General features: G+C 44.1%; 1 protein-coding gene across 1 annotated transcript; it reads left to right on the top strand.

Annotated features, from left to right (window-relative positions):
* The first annotated feature begins 910 nt into the window (after positions 1 to 910).
* Positions 911 to 18,923, top strand: Scot (Succinyl-CoA:3-ketoacid CoA transferase). Its single transcript, XM_077703702.1, has 15 exons — positions 911 to 1,121; positions 1,450 to 1,549; positions 2,007 to 2,140; positions 3,925 to 4,017; positions 7,705 to 7,854; positions 8,685 to 8,791; positions 11,892 to 11,952; positions 12,091 to 12,198; positions 12,306 to 12,408; positions 12,791 to 12,885; positions 13,436 to 13,557; positions 14,446 to 14,521; positions 15,428 to 15,604; positions 16,476 to 16,577; positions 18,185 to 18,923. Exons 1-15 carry the CDS (start codon positions 1,050 to 1,052, stop codon positions 18,224 to 18,226), a joined length of 1,542 nt encoding a protein of 513 aa, XP_077559828.1. The 5' UTR covers positions 911 to 1,049; the 3' UTR covers positions 18,227 to 18,923.
* The last annotated feature ends 4,109 nt before the right edge of the window (positions 18,924 to 23,032 follow it).

Raw genomic sequence — 23,032 nt, 5'->3', positions numbered from 1 at the left:
TTATATTTAACTTGACATCGCGTTTTGCTTCAGGCTCGGCTGGTCGGCAAAAACGCGCGTGTATCAGGAATCAACTTCTTTTTTCAAATGAAACACTGCACCCTTCACAGCTTTTTAAAATTCTCTTTGACCACAAATGATGGTTTGTTTGTTTGCAAAGAAATGATAAAAGCTTGTGTGAGTGCATGAGTGCGCACGTACGTACACATGCAAATCGCTAGCAGTAAGCAGGGACAATAACTTGTGTTATCTGCGCAAATCATTTCTAGCCCACCAGGGCAAAACAATTGTCTGAAACAACACTTGCTGTAGTACCTAGTAAACCGGCCTAGCTGTTTTGCAACGTGTAAAAGATGAAGTTCGTGACCCTTTGAAAAACCCATAAACAGAAGCTTCTAAAATGAATTGGTTTTACGTTTGTGTAACCTTAAACCTTATTTTTCTTCTCATTAAAGCGCTGAAACGAACTCCTCCAATCAGGCTCACCCGCTCAACATTTCTGGCGTCACAAATTATAGAGCAGCGACATTCATTTTCAGGAACTTGGCATTTTTGCACGATAAGAAACAACTTGTTTTTACACTTTGTGTTTCTTTCAAAATCCCCATACCTCCTATTAGGGGCGCCCTTTTCCTCCTGAGCGCCTAAAATACTCTTATATGACATCGAATTCCCGGCAGGTGCGGTTCCAGCCGTCAGAAAAATTGGCGTAGGCGCGGATGCGCATTAGCTTTCGGTTTGGCCGTTTTCGGTTTCGCTTTTCTGCACCTTGTATGGTTTGCGGAATTTTGGTTTTAGGAGTGCTGTAAACCGCTTTGGGGTATTCTAGCCACCCTAACCGCTTCAAGAAAAAGCAGTTAAAAAATGCTGGAACGTTGTAGGCGGAAACGGAAACTAATCGAGCGATCTCAGCGCCACCGCCGCTGTTGCAACTTGCAGCCGGATCGGATGATCGTCGAGTCGGAGGAGATCGGTCGTTGAGATGTGCGTACCCCAAGCGAAGTTACGCTAGAACCAGTTTTAATCTAAGGAGGATTTTGTAAACAGCGATGGCTGCCAGAATAGTCGTGCGCAGGTTGTGTGCTCGTTCCTCGCTCGGGAGAGGCCAGCAGCTGGCAGCGGTACGTCGTGTTTACATTCTTCTCGGGTTGCATGTTGCGCTCACACGTGAACGTGAGCCGCATCGCAAGCACGGACTTTTCTGCAGCCACAAAATTTCTCTTGTTAATGGGTTGGAATGAGTTAGCCGAAATACGCAAGTTGCTCCAAGGGAAGAGAGCTTTCATCAAGTTTAGGTGGCCGCGGGTTATTATTTTTTAAAGCTTTACGTCCTCCACTTTACTGCCAAAAAAGCCATGCGCGCGCTCAGAAATTATTGACTTCCACCTAACAACCGTAGCACGTGATTTCGTTTGCAAGGAATAACGCTGACATGTGTCCCACCAACAGAGATGCATCGCCACGACCGCCAGTCGGAACGCCCAGTTTTACAACTCGGCCGAAGACGCGGTAAAGGAAATCAAAAGCGGATCCAAGCTGCTGGTTGGAGGTCAGTGAAACATATTACTGCACCGTGATTTGATAAAACATCCCCGGTGCAAGCCTGCGGGCCATGCCACTCACGACGTCTGATCAGTCGGAACTTGCACTGATACACCTCCGCAGAGCGCAATTTATTGCCCCTAAGATAAATGATTTTTTTCATTAGCCGGATACATTTCTTGAGGTGGTCGGAATTTTTCACACAGTAGGAGTATATTTGCAATACAAGAGCCAGTATAAAAGTAGATGCAGGGGAATTCAATATAAAATGCACGAAAAAAAAAAACGTTTTTTCTCTGCACACATTAGAGTTGGTCTCTTGATCAAGATTTACAAGCATTAAGGCACCCTTCTGATACACTGTGCTCAAGATGAACTGGAGTAGTCTGTGTGAAGGAATCGTTTAATGCCCTTACGAGTTCTCAGCAGGGGACAATAGTGCATTGGCTTCATCTCTTTTTCAGGGTTTGGTCTCTGCGGTATCCCTGAAAACTTGATTTCTGCACTCTCGAAGTCCTCTGTCAAAGACCTCGTTGTAGTCAGTAACAATGCTGGCGTGGATGGTTTCGGCCTTGGCATCCTCCTCAACACCCGACAGGTTTGCACAGTTTTGTTTGCTTTGGGCCGACGCGAGGTGACCCCCTCTTTTTCCTGTTTTTTCGCTCCCTCAGCTGTTTTGATTCTTTTCTATTCTCTGCTTTGCATTTCTGATAATAGTGTTTCAAACAATAGTCATTGAAAACATTCTCTCGCTGCAACTATAAAGGCAGCCAACAACGATACTGGGTAATGCAGCCAAGCTTCCAGTAACTGTATAATATCACGGGGGCATCAACCGATCGACGTGCCAGGGCTTTATCACAGTTTCAAGTAGCCAAACAGGTGGGAGCGCTCACAAGCACAAAAAGCCTTCACCAGTCTGAGCATCATCTGCTTAACTGTTCTTGAGCGACACACTCGATCCCAACCACAGTATCCACAGGGCCTGCTTATCAGAGTTGTGCATTCAATCTTTTTTCCTTTTTTGCTCGTGTGCCTGCGAGTAGATGTAAAAAGTCAAGAAAAGTGAAGTCAGCAAGATGTGCTAAGTTACGTGATAAGGCACTGACATACTGTTCTGTCGGCGCTCTAGTGATATGAACTTTTTTTGGAGTCTAAGTGGAACATGCATGATGTCCCAGAAGTAACAAGTTTGTCGTAAATTCAGGAAAAGGAGCGGCAACATTTTGAGCGAGTATGGGTGCTGTCTACTTTACACAGAGCGCTAGTACTGTGGGGACTCGAGCGTTCAGCCTGTTTCGCTTGTTTTTAAGATTTTGGGGCCAACTTGTTTAATACTGTTGTTTATGATTGGGCGATACATTGTACTGCATTTGTTTGGTTTCTTACCTGCACCTGAATGTCAGCTGCCATTTGTAGTATTTGCGATATTTTTTAGCCTTTTGGAAAGCAGATACAAATACGCACAACATTGTGTGGTCAACAAACTGTCACTTGAGCCTATCATGAATGACATGACAGATAAGGTGGAGTGTTTTTTATCGTGCGTAGCGTAAAGGCGTGCTGTATAACCCTGGCATTGAGCCAGAAGAAGCATGCTTGCTAAAGATAGTGCCGTCTGAAGATAGCTTCTGTCTGGTGCTTTCTTTTACTGTTTTGCATTTGTGAGAGCTGTTGTAGTTGTTGAAACGTTTAATTGTGCACACAACTGCCATAAAGGCAAGCTACAAAATCATATTGTGTGGCACTTATGTGAATACCAAAAGCTGTTTTCATTTAATGTCCGTGCTTGTTTAGTAATAACAAGGTCAGCCACAATTTTTTCTTCGTAGCATTTTTTTTTCTGCATGTAGGAAAGCATAAATGTGTCACTATCTATACTGTTTCTTTTTTTTTCTGGGCTGCAAGGCTATCACTGCCCTCAAGTGTACTTGCAACCTTCTGTAACCATATCTGCTTGAGAGATGACACCAGAATCCCATTGAACATTACCCAAAGTAAAGCAGCTTTATTTTCCTGCAATTATAAGGATTTATATTTTGTTGTGTCATTTGTTATGTTTAATTTATCCGGATTACCATTTCCTGGGGGTTTGCTCAAAAAGTTGTGTACAATACCAAACATCCTTGAGGTTGTTGTGGTGAAGCAGCTTCTGTATTGGAGGGATTTTCATTTAAAGATGGTTTATTTCACTGTGCTGTGAATATCAGCATGTAAAGACTATATCAGTTTGTTTTTTTTTTGGCGTAATGATCTACCCTGATTTGATTGACCTTTGGTACTGCCTTTAAAGCTTTGCCCTTGTAGCAGCAACATATAATGCATTTTTAAGCTGGTGCATTGGCTAGTGTCTGTACATGACCCTTTCATTTCTGCTTGTAGGTGAAGCGGATGATATCCTCCTATGTTGGTGAAAATGCAGAGTTTGAGAGGCAGTACCTGTCGGGTGAGCTCGAGCTTGAATTTGTGCCACAGGTAAGCTGTGTAGATTTTTTTTTTATTTAATAAAATTAACCAAACATTTGTTAATAAAAAAAAGGAAATGTCACCCTTTTCTATTCAACATGCCTGACGCTTAAAGGGCCATGAAAACAAAATATAAGTTTGTTTTATTGGAAAGATAAGGTGTTTTATAGTGCTGCAATGCTTGTCCGGAAGCAAACATTGTTTTCTTCACTGAGAAATTACACAAGTTACGCCGAAATTTCAATTCTTCTGCTAAATCGTGTTTTGCGGCGTCAGCGACAACTCATCCAGGGCAGGTATTCAAAACGAATGTCAAGTATGTTGACTAGGGCTTCAGCAGACGACAAAACATCTTTCGCTGCTTCGTTTACACTCCGTCCTCTAGATGGCACCACAATAGCACTCTGGCCCGCTGTCCACACTCACTTTGTTTTTGACCGGATTTGCACCTGGCTCATTTTTGTAGTGGTTGATAGTGATTGTTTTGCGTGTGTCTGCTCGATAAAAAGGTGACGTAAGACAATGTCACTTATGCCCATTGGCCAGTGTTGTGTAAGACTATCCCAGAGTGCCAGACTTCTGTGCAGCTGTAACAAACATATTGCATGCAGTATGCACTGGTACTTCTATGTTTACGTGTGTGTTTGTGACTTTTATTGTTTACTCCACCATTGTTCCTGCTATAAAAAGGATATGCACTAAATTTAAGTGCAAGCAGCTCATTCTGCCATCTTATAAGCCCTGCTTAACTTGCGTTTGCTTTTGCTGGCTTCAGCTATTCGCACAGCTGTCCATGATACGTCACAGGAGTTGTAGCTAGTGGGTCGCATGGCCATTACCTTTTTTCCTAATGATACAGCTTATTTGAGTGAATTCTGCATTAGGAGTGGTGTCAGCGTTATTCTAACGAGACGATTAATCTTTCAAATAAACCAAACTTGCATTTTTGTCTTCGTAGCCCCTTTGATGCGATGCCTGTTTTTGTTGACACACCCACTATGCAGCAACGTCGGTCATGGTTTGACGACATTTCCATTAAAAAAAAGGGCAGATTTATACTTACATTTTAACATTAGCAGGTTCATGGCACTGGCAGTGTAAATGATCACAGTAGACGAGATTTTTAACCAGCATTTTGTCTTTCCGAAAAAAATCGCATCATAAAAGTTATAGCTTCCTCTGCCATACATTCTTGCAGGCTTGGAAATTTCACGATTTGCTTTGAGTCGTCTCTTCTAAGACGAACACAACTCCTTACTTAACTCTTTCGCTACCGCAGAAAATTTACCAATTTTGGGGGGTCCAAGAAAACATTTTTTTTTCTGCTAAAAAATTATTTAGGCACTAATTGCAGGAGCATAAAATGCAGATTATTTAACGGCCTTTCCAATAACACCAGTTTTTTAAAGGTTTTCATATATCATAGTTGTGAAAAAAAATATCAAAATCAAAAGTTTTGTCAAGTTGTCGAAAAAAATGATAAAAAAGGAGTTGTGTATATCAAACCACCGGTAGTAGAAAAAAATTAGAATATACATTTTGCAGGGAAACATTTCAAAAACACACCCTGAAAAAAATGTCGACTTGCGCGGAACAGTTTTTCAGATATAAAAAAAAAATGTTAGCACGCACGGTGCTCGTGTCATGCGGTGAAGCCCAACCTCTAATTCAAACTGTGCAATTTTGGGTGGTTCCTTGGAATAAATCTGGCGGTTTGACGTTATCAGAGGCACCAATTTGCCCCCACATAACGTAGAAACATCTTGTCAATGGCTGACTTTGCATTTACAGCGAGCACAATATTTGGGACAAGCACGCGATGCAGAAAAAAACATGCATGAAGTTGAAAACGGAACGCCGTGGCTGCTGTTTGTTGTCGTGCACGGTCAGTTATCTCTCAAAACATAAAGCTGAGCTTTATTATCATCTTCTTACTCGCAATTGTAGCCTTGCTCGCAAAAATGAGGTACGATGAGCTAGAATCGTCCCCTGCGATCTTTGGCCGAGTAGCAGTCGCGCGCTAAAAAAGATCAGCACAACGAGCTTCCTCTATTGCAGCGCCACCTAACATTTTTCAAATGAAACAGTACAAAAACTTATCAGAGACTCCGTCCGAATAGACAGTTCAACTAAGCAGCAACATTAGACACCCGGATATACCCTCGCATGAAAACGAAACTGGAAGGCGAACAGCTGGCAGTGTAAGGCCGGTTTGAAGCGCTGTCCTCGGCGGAACAAATATCTGGCGACTGGGTGTGACCTTTTGACTTGCATCTGAAGTTCTTATCGCAGAAATCGGGTTAGGGTGGGGGGAAATGAGGAGCGGCGTGCTTTGTTCGAGGATCAGTCGCGGACGCTTCAGGCGCCATGGCAGTTAGCCTTGAAGTTGGGTAACTGCGTAGTTGCGCTAAATATGAATTTCGCGATGCAGAAACGAAACCGAAACTGTTGTAAACTGTTTGGGAATGGTCCTGGGGTAAGTAGAACTACCAGAGTACTTAGGACAACTTGCGCAAAGGAAATAAAACTGCCTAAAATCATAAAGTAGCTTTGCAACCAGGCACTGCTTGACATTTTCAGCCGATTTCTGGGATTATTACTGTCAGAGCGTGAACCTGACGATTGAAAATCGTTTGCTAGTTCCCCATTCACGCCCTGATAGCAAAAAACAAGCGCTGGTGCAGAGTAATTACGAGTTGCACGCATTCTTCGTTGGTAGCCTTGAGGCGCGTTGACCACGCCCCTTTTCCACAACCAGGTGATTCAAAAGCGTGTCAAAAATCACGTTTCCGTTGCAAAAATGAAAACAAAACTGATTTTGAAAGGCCATTTTCTGATCTAACTCCGAACAGCTTTACTTGTTCGAGAAACGCCTGGAACGCTATGAAAAGGCGCTCCCAAAAGTATCGATCAAATTGATCGATTTTGATAGGCGCGGTAGCGAAAGAGTTAACGTCACGTGAGGTGGCTGGCTATGTTTAGCAATGTTTCACTGAACAGCCCAGCATTGTGGTTAAGGGATCACAGAAATAATTTTTAGTGCACAGCAGTTGAGTGCCTGCTTCTGTGGTTTCGTGGCCCCATCATCCCTCATTGTAACCGAGCGAACAAAGGGGACGCCAAAGACAAACGCGATAGAAGAAGGAGCAGGAAAGTGGAGCAGACAAGTATGGCGAAAGTGTGAGGGGGAGGGCAGTATTCCCTGACGGCTCAAGATATTCTCTCCGGCGATGACGTGCTATGAGGTAACCGAGAGAACGAAGAGGCCACCGGAGATAGTGAGCAGGAAAGCGATGGATGATTGTATGGTGAAAGGCGTGAGACATGGTTTCCTGCGGCGACATGCTACGAGACAACACCACGCCAAAGTTAATTGTGCGCCTTCGTGCGTTCACTGATGTGGCGATCACTTTGTGGGATGCAGCAGGTATGCTCTGTCACCCAAAAGTTTGCAGTTCACCGCATTAGGGAGTGTCATATCATTAGAAAGTATCATAAAATTTCGCATTAGGGGGTATCATAATTGCCAGCCAATCTTTTTTACTCATGAAGCGGCACATGTTAACTATGCTGCTTGCACGCGAGCAGCTGGACAGAATATGAAATGATCAAAATTGGGCATAAAATGCTCAAGTCTTGCCATGCTCTATCAGCGGCAGAGTACAATGCCCATCCCTGCCCACCCGTGCTTTGCAGGGAACCCTGGCTGAACGACTACGTGCTGGTGGTGCGGGCATCCCGGCCTTCTACACACCCACAGCCTATGGGACGCTGATCCACAAGGGTGGTGCGCCCATCAGATACGACTCCAACCGCAACGTCGTCATCACCAGCGAGCCCAGGCAGGTAGGGAATGCACTGCGCCTCCTCAGTTCACTTCCCCGCGTGGGCGGAGGCCAGCGATGTGTTGTTGAGTTGAATCGGAAGGGGGAATGAAAATCCTCCCCATCCACACAGTCATCATCAGCATCACCCTTCTCATCCTTCCCTCCTCCATCTCCTTCTCCCCAGGGTGTGTTATTTCACTTCACTGTCTACTCGCCATGCCCCTGTTTCTACTAGGGGCTAGTTTGAAAACTCGCCCATCGTTCCATCGCATGATCTGCTTCTGCCTCTTACTACGATACCACTCATCATACTGCTGTTCCTTTTGAAGGGACACTGAAGTAATTTGGGAACATTTGTAAGTCATTTTTCCGATAGAGATGAAAAACAAAAACACCCATATGTTGGAATTTGAGCACACACAAAGATCCCCAAGTTGTCTAATAGCCCCTCACTGCTGCAAGCCTTATAGGCCGGGTGTAGCTTTGGCTTCTGAAACCCCCAAAATTTGAATTTTTTAAACCTCTCTGTGATGACCATTAGTCTTTGTTGTCCAGTCGTATAAGGGTCAGAAAAGATTGTACAGGCTTCCTGAATGTACTGATTCTTGTTCGCAGCAATATAGATGTAATATGAAACACACAATTCTAATGAGATGTTCTTTTGTGGTTTGGATACCAGCTAGAGACTGGGCCAGTTGAAATGGGGGCGTGCACATCATTAGTGCTTGGTTTTGCTGCGAAATTACTGTTACGGTGTTGCATTCAATGTAAAATGCACGTGCAAAACTTGAAGTAATGTGCAGCTATAATGAAGTCACCCTCTGACAGCTTTTTGCTTGTTTGTTTCAGCATCAAGTGTTCAATGGGAAGAATTACATCATGGAGCACGCTATCACCGGAGATTTTGCCCTTGTCAAAGCATGGAAAGCTGACAAGGCTGGCAATTTAGTTTTTAGGCAAGTGCCAATGTGAGCCCTCATGGGCCAGTTTCATCTCATTACCAATGCGCTAATTTATGGTTGCTAATTCGGCCTGGAAAGTTTACAGTGTAGTCGTCACAGAGAGTGCCTCTTGTTGATTCTATGCAGTTCAACTTTGCAAGACCTGTTAAGTTTGGGCACCTAACTTAATTAATGAAAACCAGCAACAGCTCGTGTATCAGTGTTGCCTGTGCTTGTAGATGTCACATTCCTGTCCTTTCATGCAGCTGCAGAGACACAAAGTCGGGGCCGCCGAAAGCACGCTTTGAGTTCTATCCTTTTGTGTGGCAAAATGGGGGGATGCTTAGCCCATGTACTTTTGTTGTACAGTTGAACCTCGTTATAAAAGACACTGATGTAAGAGACAAATGGGTATAAGAGACACTATTCACCCACATGGTTGGCTGCCCTATCTTTCCCATTAAATCGACCTCTTTTATAACAGACGTCGGATGTAGAAGATTGGTTATAAGGGACAAGTCATCCTTGAAGTTTCATCAATAATCTCGCTTGTAACAAACATTTTCACTTCAGATGCAGTGCCACCAGTCACTAATTGCAGTTGCTTCCATTGTGGAAACACAGGGGGACGACAGACACCTGCAGTCGCTATTTATTATAACTTCAGCAAACACACAGTGGTTCAGTCAGCTATAAAATGACAATGAGAAGCCCTGCCAGTGGAAATGCAACTGACAGAAGTGGTTGAAGCTTACTGCCATCTATTGAATGGAGCACGATCGCACATGCGGGCTCTCCCACTCGCGTAGCTCCAAATCAAGAAGCACTGCAGATGTTGAGTCCTGCAAGCGTAATGAATAGCCTGAGCACACAGCGGAAGAAGCTGTGCGCTCTGGATATTCATCAGGCTTTTGAACTCAACATCTACGATTAATCTTCCACAAACAAGGAAAGAAAAAAAGCTTGTGGAATCGGTTGTAAAAAACAGTGTAAATACAGTCGTGAAGCAAACAAAGTTTCATAAATTCTTGGGCCAAACATACATTAGAATGAATCTTTTGCAACATGCTGTAGCGTTCCTTTGAACTTATTTTAGTCATACGGTGCCCACATTGAACTTTGGTCTCATTAGTAAGTGAGAACATGGTTCCCTGCTTATAAGAGACATCTCGTATAAGAGACAGGAACTGCTCCCCGATATGTGTCTCTTATGAAGGGGTTCAACTGTATTGCTGTGGGTTCAGCTCGACCAAGCGGTTTCAGTGAAAGACGGCTGGGTGCACAGTAGCAAGAACAGTTTCGGCGCGTAGTTTTCTCCCAGACAATGTGCCTGCAGGTATTATGGATTCCCAACGTTAGGAGGGGGTTCGTTTGTTTGCCAAGGTGACAGTGGTCAAGAAGCGAAAGGATGCGGTCTCTTCGTGTGTCAGAAAGCGGTGGCGTAGCTTTAAGGATCTTGCGAAGCTGCTGTAACTGCTGTTCGTTTACGTTACCCCCGGAGTTGAGCATTGGGAGAAGGGTCATCCGCCTCAGAAATGCCTGGCAGAACTTGGAGGAGCGCATCCAGCCAGTTAGACGGCGGCGTCTCTTGGTCAAGGGAAGGGATTAGCGAGCGACACCTTCTTTGTGCCAGTACGTGCGGTGACAAAGACGAGACGGGGAAGCGAGGATGGAGCAAAATGCTAGCTGCACAAAGATGGCTCTTGGAATTCAGATTTTACACTTTGTGAAGGTGCTGCCTCGTGGAGATATGGGTTGAGCACTCAGCACAGTCAGTGGCTCTCGGTGACGGCTGTTTTGTTTTGGCTTCTCGGTTCTAATAACATGCGCGTGGGACGTGCTTAGGATTGGTTGGTTCTTGTGGGGAATCAGTGGTCAATTGATTGATTGATTGATTGTAGGGTTTAACGCGCCGACGCAACACAGGCGATGAGGCGCGCCGTAGTGGAGGGCTCCGGATTAATTTTGACCACCTGGGGATCTTTAACGTGCGCCGAAATGTCGTGCACACGGGCGTTTTTGCTTTTTGCCTCCATCAGAAAAGCGGCCGCCGCGGCCGGGAATCGAACCCGCGACCTCGTGCTTAGCAGCGCAACGCCTTAGCCACTGAGCCACTGCGGCGGGTCATCAGTGGTCAAGTGTGAATCATTCTGAAAAGGGTTTTCGCTCTCTCTTGAATGAACGCTCTTTCTTTTTTCACTCTTCCTTTGAAGGCGTGGTTTTTGGGGTCAAAGCCAGAGTGTCTGGTTTTGTCCGAGGTTGGTCGAGAGGAATCTAGTTCAGTATAAATCATGGCCGAACAAGCCGCTGCGGACAGAGTGGCAAAGTAACTGCCACTCTTGCCGAATGTAAATATTGGAGTCATTTAAATAAATGACTCCATGTTTTAATAAATGTAATATCCAGAAAGAAAAGGAGTCCTCACCTGTTTCAAGCATTGGTGGTCAGTCATCGTAGCGAGTTGAGATGGTCCTCTTGGCTCAAGCTTCCCAAAGAACCTAACTATTTCGTCTTCAGCACTCGTCAAGTAAAAGAGAGGTGAAATCCAACTACACCTAAGACCTGAAAGAGGGTTGTTCCCATTGCAGCAAATACTTTTGTGTTCCTTCCTTGTATATTGACAGTTACCTGGTTTCCTTTGTGCAGTGTAGGTACAGGCACCTTGTAAGAATTAAAATTCATATGAAATATTTTGCCCTTGCCAACCTGTTGTAAAAAATTCTTAAATATGTGAAGAGAGCCTCTTGGTTCTCAGCAGTTGCTGACTGCGTTACAAAGAAAAGTGAAGTTCTGTGATGAGTGACATAGAATTTGCAGGTAAATTAAGGTTATGGCATGTGCCGTGCTGACGAAATAGCTTATTTGAAGTAACTGTAACTGCTCTAGGCATCCCTCTCATTATGGAAATTTTCTCTCCCGTCACTTTCTCGTTTGTGAGGCTGTTATTTTATCTTTAGTTTTGTCATTCTTTGAATGAAGTGTATCATCATCATTTTTCAACTTACCCTTGAAAGGTGGTTGCCGTGTGCTGCCTTACCCTTGCTCACTGTTTTTATGCTTTTCTTTTAGCTTTTCAGTACTATACTCACTTCTCTTGACCTTTTTTCTTTTTCAGGAAAACAGCTGCAAACTTCAATCCAGTTATGTGCAAGGCAGCTAAGTACACAATTGCAGAGGTGAGTCGTACTGAATTCTCATTGGCAATTTTTTTTCATCAAAGTAAAGACGAATATTTTGCTTTGTGGGGCATTTTTATCAAATGAACCAGGAGGGGCTGCAGCCCTCATTTCTGCTTCTTTTTTTCCCACAAACAGGTGGAAGAGATCTGCGAGGTTGGAGCTCTACCCCCCGACCACATCCACATACCGAGTATCTACGTCGATGCCGTCTACCAAGGAAAGAGCTTTGAGAAGAGGATCGAGGTATCCTTTTGCAAATTCATTTTCTTATATTAGCAGCAATTACATTTGTCGTACAAAAAAACAGCAACTACGCTTTCACAGCTTACATTCTCGTGTTGCTTTCTCAGAAAAGAAAACTGAGGGAGAAAGGACCGGGTGGAGGCAGCAAGGACGATGTCAGAAGTCGCATCATCCGACGAGCAGCCTTGGAATTTGAGGATGGCATGTATGGTATCCTTTTGCGGTTCACCGCAGGACCTTGGCTGTCATTTTGCAGCAGAGAAAAGCATTGGAAGTTGCAAGTGGCTGTTCAAACTTGATGGGCATTGTAATCATTTGAAGTAAAGCTTCATTTGATGTCAGTAGGGATGCTACTCACATCGTATGTAGCTCCTCAGGACGCAGTGGCTGTTTAGGTTGTTTTCACATAGTCTCCACATGTACTGTGTGGTGTAGAGCTGGTGCAAAATGTTCTTCCTTGTGTCTTCCTAACCCTAATAATACTGCTACAAGTCCAAAGTTTTTCGTGCGTAGTAGTACCATCATCGGTGTGCACCGATCAGTATGTGCACAATTTTTGGAGAAGACTTGTCCTTAGCTGAGCTTCACCCAGTCAACCTTGGCATCGGCATCCCTGTGCTTGCAAGCAACTACATTCCGAAGGGAATCCATGTGGTTCTACACAGCGAAAATGGAATCCTGGGAGTTGTGAGTGCTGTCATGTTTGCGCTGCAAATGGCTTCAGGCCATCTACTCTTCGACTTTATTTTTTGACGTTATTTTTTTTCCTTTCTCAATATGGATGTTAACAGCTGTTGTTTACTGATTATTCATTGACCTATTTCTAAAAGTTTTTCAGAGTATTGTAGTGAGGGTGGCAGAGCCAGAAATGAACGACTTAAAAAAAGGCAGGACTACCCAACAGTGATCTTTAGTTCGTTTTCATTGAAGAGATGAAACCTGTTGTTTAAAAGGTGAAAGGTACTGCCACCAAGTTCTGAACGCTGTGTTTTTTTGCTGTTTTAGTTGTTAGGGGCTTTGTTGGTGACTTTTTGCTGTATGCGCATTTTCTCGAGCCCGCAAATTTGTAGCTATGTGGCTGCTGTTCTGTGAAAAGTGCCTTTTTCGTATCATTGCATAAGTAAAATTTTTCATTTGTCAAATAACTTTTTGTGTTTACTCACAAGTGTTACCTTGGAAAACACCCACTCGTATAAGGTGAAGATGACTGCCATGTCCTCCTCTCGTCTTGGTTCAGGGTCCGTATCCGACGGAAGTGGAGGTGGATGCTGACCTGATCAATGCGGGAAAGGAGACGGTCACCGCACTCCCTGGAGCGTCCTACTTTGGCAGCGATGAGTCATTTGCAATGATCCGAGGGTGAGAAGCACAGAGATCCCTCTAGGCAATATTCAAAGACTGGTGGGAGAGTCAGAAGCCGAATATTCATTCAGGGGTGTGAAGCATTACGCTTTGTGTTAGTCTGGTTATGTCGTTGACTGGCTTTCAACCACAAATGTGCGGGGTTCCTCCTATGAACGGTAAAAGTGGTCCGAGAGCCACGTGTCTTGTGTGTATGTGTGCAAGGGAGGGAAGTGGGGTGGAATTAGAATAGTTGAAAGCATGGAGTGTCGAAATAAATTGAGCCTTTGGAGGCCTTGTACTGGATTTACCACCACAGATTGAGGTGTTGACAGGGCTCCGTTTGAGGACTGACTGTGTGCGCATTGAACAAAAAACGGGGAAAATGTCAGTGAATTACAGTTTGCTAGGTTGTAGTTTGAGGGCCCCTTTGTGCATCACATGGTGCAGTACATACAGGCAGACAATGAACTTTATTGAAGGTCCTAAGGAGCACCGCCGGCGTTCAGGGCGGCAGCGCTGCAGGCCGCTCCCACGTGGGGACGGGGAGGCCGAGCCTCTCCGCTGGGTCGTGGGCCCTCTGGACGGCCCTTAGTTGGTGTAGTAGATCGGGGCTCTCCAAGTCGGGGCGCCACTCTTCCTCGGTTATGCGTTGAGGGCCCCGAAGTGAGGGACACCGCCAGAGCATATGATCTAAATTGCTACGTTCGCCACATGCCGTAGCTTTGCGCAGAGGCAGTGTCGCATGCAATGACGTCATGGTGCAGTAGTTATAAAAATTGCTCAGCTCTCTATTATTTTATCTCAAAATGATGCCACAATACTGCGCAAAATGCAAGTGGGCAGATATGGAGTGAGCATTTCCAATAACTTAATAGTATATATCTCTTTCACTTGTGGTTACAGGGGCCACATTGCCCTTACGATGCTCGGTGCAATGGAAGTGTCGCAGTATGGTGACCTTGCCAACTGGATGATTCCCGTGAGTGGCCTCTCTTTGATTAAACAGGAAAGATGCATATGTATCTTTTTTTTGGTACATTTTACAGGCTGTAGTTTGAAGAAAATTAAGGATCAAAAGAGTGGACGTACAAAAAGGAGTTAGTATTGTTAATTCTTAACAGTTAATTTTTGTTGAGAAATGTGTCAAAATTGCTAGTCACGCCAGCAATGATAACTAAATAAGGAAATGTTCGATAGAAGAAAGCTTTGGCATTTATTTAGAAAGGTCTTACCTAGGAAATGAGGTAGGGTAAATGTAATTTAATGAATATTAAGGAAGTAATTATCGAAAAACTGCATAACGTGAAAAAATTGCCCCTTTTGACCGCAGCTTATTTGTAAAATAAGCTCCAAAAATATGAAGTATTGCACAGATTTCTTTTATCGTTGTTCTTTGCACAGATCTGTGTGAAACAGTTGTGAGTGGTCGCATAACGAGAATTTTGAGAAAGATGTAATAGGTTTGAAACCGCGTGAAATATGGGAAAAACAACACATGGAGGCCTAAAATCCTCCAAGACTATAGCTTGGGCTTTCATGGAAATAAAAAATGTAAAGAAATTTGTGTATATATACAGATCTTAGTGATTTCTAGAACCAAATTATCACATTTATGCGATAAAAATTTGCAATTAAAATTGTGATTTTGTCGCCAACATGAAAGTGATTCTAAAAGGGAGTTTTCTAAGCTGACCACTGGAGGATTTGTCTTAGAAATGCTTGAAACATAATTAAATTTAATATTTAACACATCGATCACCGTGATCAGTTTTGAATAAGGAGTTAAAACGGAAGGTCTTGGATTAACTTTAAACTAGCACAACCACAAAGGTGGTGTTATTGCCTAAGGATGAACCGTTTTGGTTCTTCTTCTTCTTGCTTGCAGGGAAAGCTGGTGAAGGGAATGGGGGGCGCCATGGACTTGGTATCTAGCAAAGCGGCCGGCACGAGAATTGTTGTCACGATGGAACACGTGGCCAAGAACGGGAAGCCCAAGATCATGAAGGAGTGCACGCTGCCTCTTACTGGACAGCGCTGCGTTGACCTGATCATCACCGAGAAGGTAACGACACACTGCGCCGCTTTGCTTCTGAACTGTCACAAATGCGGAAGATTTTCTGTCAGTGCAATAAATTTAGTGTTAATTATGAGCACCCCTGTGTCATTGCCAGATGAAACCATTTGCATGCCGTGCAGGCTATTGCTTCATAAAACTAAAGTTGGGGCTAGTTTTACGCAGTTCTTTCCTAGTGGACACGGTGCTGTTCTCTTTTGACTCAGCTGTAAATTTAGCACCAACCAACATATTTTTTTTCTATTGAAAAATTCAGGGGTACTTGTATAAACTTGAAAATGGCATATACCTAGATTTCACATTGGCCTGTCTTTTCTATCGAATGTAGGGGGGTTTCTAAGGGATGCTTTCAGTGGCCTGTTAGAAGCACAGAAGAGATTTGTCTTACTTTGATTGACTAATTTGGCTGGCAGCCTGTCTTGCTTTCGCCATAATTTCACTTTGGAGGCTCTGTTTGCAGAGAGGTGACACTTGACACTCTGCTCTGCTCTGTTGGCCAAGTTGAGTGAAATGTGGCTGAGTTAGAGCAAGCAAGGAGTGTAGGCAAACGCTGCGAGTACACAGGCTGATGGGGGCTGTCAGCTGTGCCTTTCAAGAGAAGTGTAGGTGTGTGATAGTGCACTTTGTTTTGAAGAACTGTAAAAAAATGGTAGCAGGTCATTGGACTTCACATGTTATGACACCTAAACAAAGCATGTGTGGAGGCCATTGCACATCATTTTGACACAAGAAAGGTTTCACTTGAAAATGGGTTGTCTCAAGTTCCAGAGGAATGCTAGTACTGTACTTCTGGTTTTCTTCTGTAACGGTTGTTTACAGCAGCTGCACGTCTTTATTTCCTGCCCCATCTTTTTTCCAGTGTGTCTTTGAAGTATGCGAGAAGAAAGGCCTCACACTGATCGAGATTGCCGACGGGCTTAAGGTCGACGACATCAAAAGCAGTACTGCCTGCCCCTTTGAGGTAGGCACACTAACAGTTTTTCCGTAAAAAGATTGCTCTCGATCCTCTGTTGAAAACGTTTTTTATTGTCATCTTGTTGCATAAGATAGAATGTGACACTGCTTCCGCAGTGGCGGGAGCACCGGCACTCATGTGCTCCGCATTTTAATCTGCCCAAGAGGCGTGCACTCTCTGCCACTGGCACAAGCACCAAGTAGCTGCATATTAAGTGTGAAACTTCATTGAGTTGGCTCAAGGGATTCGGCTGGCGGAGGGAAAAACAGCACTGATTTCCTTTGGCAGGCATGATTGCCCTCAATGTCTGCCTTCTTGAACTTGCTGTTTTACTGTTGGGGTAGCAATGAAAGTCAGGCTCTTAACGACGGCAACGCCATCGTCTGCCATATTTTGCTACTTGAAATCTGTGCTGTATTTTTGTTTTTATTTACACAAAAATTACTGCAGCCCTCCCAAATACTTATTACTTGTTTGGCAATATGGGGTGATGCAACAGCAAATCGACCCAAAAAAGAAAGTTTTCGGCAGAACCGGCTGACTTGATTATACGTGTGCTATGACGGTTGCATTTCTTTTCACACTTTTTTTTTTTTTTTTTCAGAACACGCAACAGCAGTGCTCTGGTTCTTTTTTTTTTTTTTTTTTTTTTATCAAACAAAAACCTATTTCTGTCTGGGTACACACCACAGCTTTTTGGGGTTTTGATTTGTATGTGTCCTCATAAGGAAAATGATTAATCTGGCAAGTTTGGCTTCCACATGATTGCTAAACATTGGTTCTGCCTGTGTTTTTTCTAAACGAAATATGCAGTAAAGTGTGACGTTCATGCAAAATTTCAGTAAAGGGGAGCGTGCGGTCTGTTCAAGAAAACGGTTTAAATAGGACAATTTATCATTGCAACACCCTGCACATTACCCGCCGTGGTGGCTCAGTGGCTAAGGCGTTGTGCTGCTGAGCTCAAGGATGCGGGTTCTATTCCCCGGCCACGGCAGCCACTTTTCTGATGTAGGCGAAAAGCAAAAACGCCCGTGTGTACGAGATTTTGGCGCACGTTAAAGATCCCCAGGTGGTCAAAATTAATCCGAAGCCCTTCACTACGGCACGCCTCATCGCCTGCGTTGCGTCGCCGCGTTAAGCCCTACAATCAATCAACACCCTGCACATAGGTATTAATGGCTGTCGACTTTGTCAACTGAAATTCATTGGTGCTGCAGCTTAAATCATGCACAAAAGAAAGTTTCAACAGTGTTCGCCACGAATACCTGTTCAATAGTGAATTTTGGGGCGGAGCCCCTTTGGGGCTGGGGCTGTTGGCGTCTCCTGTCGTCGTCTTCGTTAGAACGTAACACGTGCTAAACACCGGGACAGTAGTTTAAGCCTCACGCTAGAGAGTGTGCTTCAAAGGCAGGAGGCTTTTACTGCACAGCCCTACCCCCCCCAACGGTTTCATCTCCGTTCGCAAAAATGCCAAGGCGCCAAGAATACACTTATACACTGCATGCTTCGCCTCCCCAGGTTTCATGTTAGTGGAGATGGCCCGGGATTTTTTTCTGTGCATTACCAAAAATGAAACATTTCTTTTTTCTTTTTTTCTCCCCCTTTCCATTTAGGTCTCGCCAAGCCTGAAACCAATGCAGCAGGTCGACGTGTGAACATCAGGTGTTGAACTTGTCACACTTACATCAAGGAGATTCTTTTGCACACTGTTGCTTTATTTTGCGCACATCGTGGGTATGCTACAACAGTACTACAGTATGGGCCAACAGTTTGTGCATTACAAAGGGCGTGAAAGTAATTTGGTAGCATTTTTTGGTAGCATATTTTTTTATTTGATTACGGAAAATTTTTAAAACAAGGTGTGCATCATTGCTGCGAGGAAGTGTAAGATGTGTCCTGATTTCGTTTTGTTCACTCCTGGTTATACAGTTCGTCCTTTGAAGGAGTTGTGGATGTCTTTTACTAGAATGTTATGCAAACTAACTTTTTTATATTTCGTGATATTCGCATTTGATGTGATGGCAGAATAAACTTGTATTTTATTTGCAGCATGTCACTTGCAATCTGACTGCTTAACATTGAACAAGCCTCACAGTACAATATTGCCTAGTCGTTATGTTTTTTTCTTTTTCTTACACCTATGTGTAGTGCCAAAAGCAACATGTACTGGCATTTATGTCACTAATTTGTTCTGCTACGTTTCGTGTGCATTGATACCAAGTTGCATTTCACTGACCACATTGTTTTGTCCTCGAAGGACAAAAAAAAAAGCAAGCAGTGCAGTGAAAAGTGCGCGATGCAATTTTCCAAACAAGGTCAAAATGCTGATGAATAAAACTGCTTTGTACTAGACTGTCCTCAGTTTTTTGATGGTGGCTTTGTCCTTGCATGAACTGAAGCCCTCAAGTGACTTTTCCATGTACATTCATGGACGAATGAAATGCAGCCTGGGATTTATACACCCCCCCCCCCCCCCCAGAAGAACTGCGACACCCCCCCAAAAAGATCCCCCCCCCAAACATCTCACCAACACCCCCCCAAAATCGAAATTCTGCATAAAGTGCAAACTGGAACATACAAATTGCGTGATTTGTGTCGAAGCTACACAAGCTATTAGATTATCTTGTTATAGTAATACAGTACAGTAATAGCACGTTCTCTTTATATGTCACACCAGTATTTGACCTCTGTGAGCTCCACCCTTCAAACCTGCAACAGTGACTTGTAACACGTTGGCAGATGCATGTCATCCACTCTCTTTCTGTTTCTTTTTTTTGACAATGGGTTGATTAGAGCTGTAAGATCATTGATGCGACTGGAGTGCGTAGAAGGCTGGCATTGCAAACCTGTGCTCCTGCATTCTAACAGCTACTGTAGTGTTTAGGTTGTGTGCAAATTGCCATTTAATTCAGCGTTCCACGTAGCTGCAAGAGGTTATATAAATTTAGGCCGTAGCTTCTACATCCTCTGAGCTTTTCTGTCCAGCCTGTGGCATAGTTGTAGGGCGCACCGGTCTTGAACAATATATAGGCCCTACAATGAGGCTTTGTATTAAAGCGAATAGTTGGGCGAGTTGGTTGCTGCTGACTAATGAACTCATACTTTAGCGAACTTTAGCACAGGACGAAGAAAGAAAAGACGAAACACGCTTTGTATAGTGCTTATGTATCTGTAAAGTCATCGTCTTGTTAGGGGGTTTGCCCTCGCAATCCTCTTTTCTTCGTTTTCTTTTCTCTGTAAAACCCAGATTTGCCAGCTCTCGGACAACAGTGGCGATACAAGAGGCTAGCTTTACCACAATGCACGCACCGTTGCTCTGGCTTTTTTGCACGGCACGGAAGCGACGCGAAAAATTTCAGGTTTGCGTCCTCTTGAGAAGGAATTGGAAGAAACGGGATATGATGACATGTGACGGCTGTATTCATGCGCACGCGCATGTGCCCACAAAAAGAGTTACGGTCCTCTCCTGCCTAGTGGGGCCGAACGGAGTACCGTACTCTGAACGAGTGATGAGTTCTAGTAAGGTGAAGGGCCATACTACGGGCATTTTTTTACAAGATTCGGGATGGCGATTCTGATCGTTTCACTGTTCACATGGCGAAGAGTAGGTGCTGCCTGTGGGAGAAGTTTTTCGCACTTGATCCTGCTTGATCTCACACCACTGCTTTCTGCGCATGCGCCCCATTGTTATAGCAGCGGAGGCGCATCGTCTGCTCCCAGGACACCGTGGCGCCAAATTCAAACAGAAGGGCGCGGTGGTGTCGCACGGGGCCGTCGGCAGCGAGGAGCGTCTTCACCGCATATCCGATCGCGGTAAACATGCGAACGTAATGCGCGAGGCATTCAGCGCATTTTGCTCAGCCTAGCAACGAACAGCTGATTGGATGACGCATTTTGCTCAGCCTAGCAACGAGCTAGGCTAATCGGCGCTAGCATGAGCTGTTTAGTGCTGTGCTTCGATTAAGACAATAATCTGATTTATAGGCAGTCGTTAATCAATTAATTAATCGGTTAATTTGGTGTCAAAAACTGCATTTCGTGTTTGAAGTTTTTTTTTTTTTTTTTGCTTTTGCTATGAGGTCTTCCACACGGAAGACCCGAAATCATATACATTCTTGCATGTTAAGGCAATACAGTTAGAATACGATCTAACGAAGTCACCGGGAACCGCGAATTATTTCGTTAAAACGAGAATTCTTAGTAAAATCGGGACTTCCAATTTACAAGCAGTTGATTTCGTACATTCCATGTTATACCCCTGTCACACGGGCACTTTCAATCGCGATTGAAGTGAATCACGATCTAGCTTTCGAGCGTGCTCGACGCACTGCCGCTGCTACACGGCCCGTTTCAATCGCGATCGAGAAGTTGCACTGGCTGCGCTCGTGTACGCCAGATGGCGTCAACAATGTACACCCAATAACGCGGGAAGCACTTGATCCAGCGGCGCAATCAATGGGCGGAGCCACGAAGACCCGTGACGTCATAAATAAAAAATAAAATCCGCTTTTACTGGGCGGAGCCACAAAAGCCTGTGACGTCATAACAAAAATAAAGAAAACAGACCGAGTGAACGCCACAAAATTTTGCTTTTTGTTCTTTTATTATATTTATTTTTACGAAAAGCAGCGTGAGCCGATGTTGTGGCTGGGAGTTCGGTGGCATGCTCGGCGTTTGTTTTACGAGAAGCGGCGGCGCGGAATCGTGGAGGAATCTCGAGATGATGGCTCGATGCACTGCGGGCACCACCAAGTTCCAAAGTGTGTTTGTGTGTCCGCCTTGTTTCAGCTGATCAGTTGGGGATTTCCGTCGATGTCAACATACGTGCGTGAAGTGGGTGGTGCGTTAGGGCCCGGTGGACAGCACTTGTGTTCGATGATGCGTTTGTGTGCGTGTCCGTTTTGTTATTTGATCAGTTGGTGCGTGCTTGGATTGCACAGGTGATGCGCCAGGGCAACTGCTTTGAACGTTTTGCTTTTTTTTTTTTTCCTGTGGAAGTTCTGCGGTGTTGTGCCGCAGCTATGACGTGTGTTTCTACGTCTGCCCCGTTTCAGCTCATCAAATTGGTGCTTTCAAACTGGGTGATGCGCTAAGGCACCGCTTCAATTTTTTAAACTCCCTTGCCAAGTGATGCGAAGCTTGCTCCAGCAGTGTGCAATTATGATTACTACCCTTTGTCCCGTGAAGGACTACGTACGTGCGCTGTTGGTTTGATAAAAACTGTACGCGGTGGTTTGTTTACGTACAATATCGTCAGTAGACTGAAGTCAATGACAAAATCGTTACACTAGAGTTTCCTTTGTGCGGTAAATGTCGTCATATCCGCTGTTAGCAACCGGCGAGGATGCGACTATGTTGAAACAATATGCTAAAAGGAAACACTCCCTTATGACCTAGCACTAGTTCGATCTACAACTTTAGGTTCATTTGGTGCAGTAATAACATCGTTCAGAAATGCATACCCGAGAGAAAATGTGTGCTAGCACCAGCTGCTTTATGGTTAAATTCACAGCTGAGCTCAGCTGTTCTCCGCTGGTACGGTTCGCTGGGAACAGCAGCGAATTTAACCATCAACGAGATCGTACCAGCTGATATTTACTCTTGGGTACAGACCACAATTCAAATCCGTCAGATCCACTTCACCTATACGTGGAACGTCGAAGGGTAATAAGTACAATTGCATAGCCCTCAGATAGCATTGTTGGCATGCTGCTCATAATTTTCTTGATTTCTGAAGCAATCAATAACCTAAATGTTAACGTAACACAAGTACAATGCGCATATTCAGCTAATCTCCAGAATTAAAACAATCAGCGTTTCTCTTTTGTTAGAAATTAGCCTAGTGGTCATTAAAAGGGTGACTGCAATGCACACAGAAAACCGTTAAGAGAAAGTAGCAATGTGAACGCTGCATTCATGTGGATATGGATAGCACTTAAATACTGACCCGTTCCGCACGTTAACGGAAACAAATTATGTGCATTTTAGAAGTGTCACTTTCAGCAATGTCTAACGTGTGTACCATGCCTGAAATCATGACGATGTCGGGAGGTTAGCTTTAAAACGCGTGACACATTTGAAACAAGGGTTCATTTAACTCCGTATTTAATATCATTGTGTGTTACTATGAAGGGATGAAAAAGTGAACGGGATGAGGCATTTATATAATGACAGAATCGCCATGTTATGAGGAATACCGTGAGCCTAGGCATACTTTAACAAAAGTGAGTTGGCAAATTAGTGTGTGGCATTTAAAGTGCCATAGGGCTCTTGACATTGAAAGGAACTACAGGCAGTTCTGAAACATTTCAGCAGAAAATGGGGGAGGGGTACGTATACAGAGACAGTGTGGATGTTTATATGCAGGCTTTGAACAAAATAAGCAAGTTGGCTAATGAACACAGCATTTATTGTGAAGTAAAACGAAAAAAATCTCATTATTCTTGAATCACCACTCGTGC

The sequence above is a fragment of the Haemaphysalis longicornis genome, unplaced genomic scaffold (genome assembly GCF_048455015.1).
Source record: "Haemaphysalis longicornis isolate Haplotype H1 unplaced genomic scaffold, Haemaphysalis longicornis Haplotype H1 scaffold_3, whole genome shotgun sequence".
NCBI classification, from domain to species: domain Eukaryota; kingdom Metazoa; phylum Arthropoda; class Arachnida; order Ixodida; family Ixodidae; genus Haemaphysalis; species Haemaphysalis longicornis.
The sequence above is the reverse complement of the archived record's forward strand: the minus strand, read 5'-3'. Positions and strand labels throughout refer to the sequence as shown.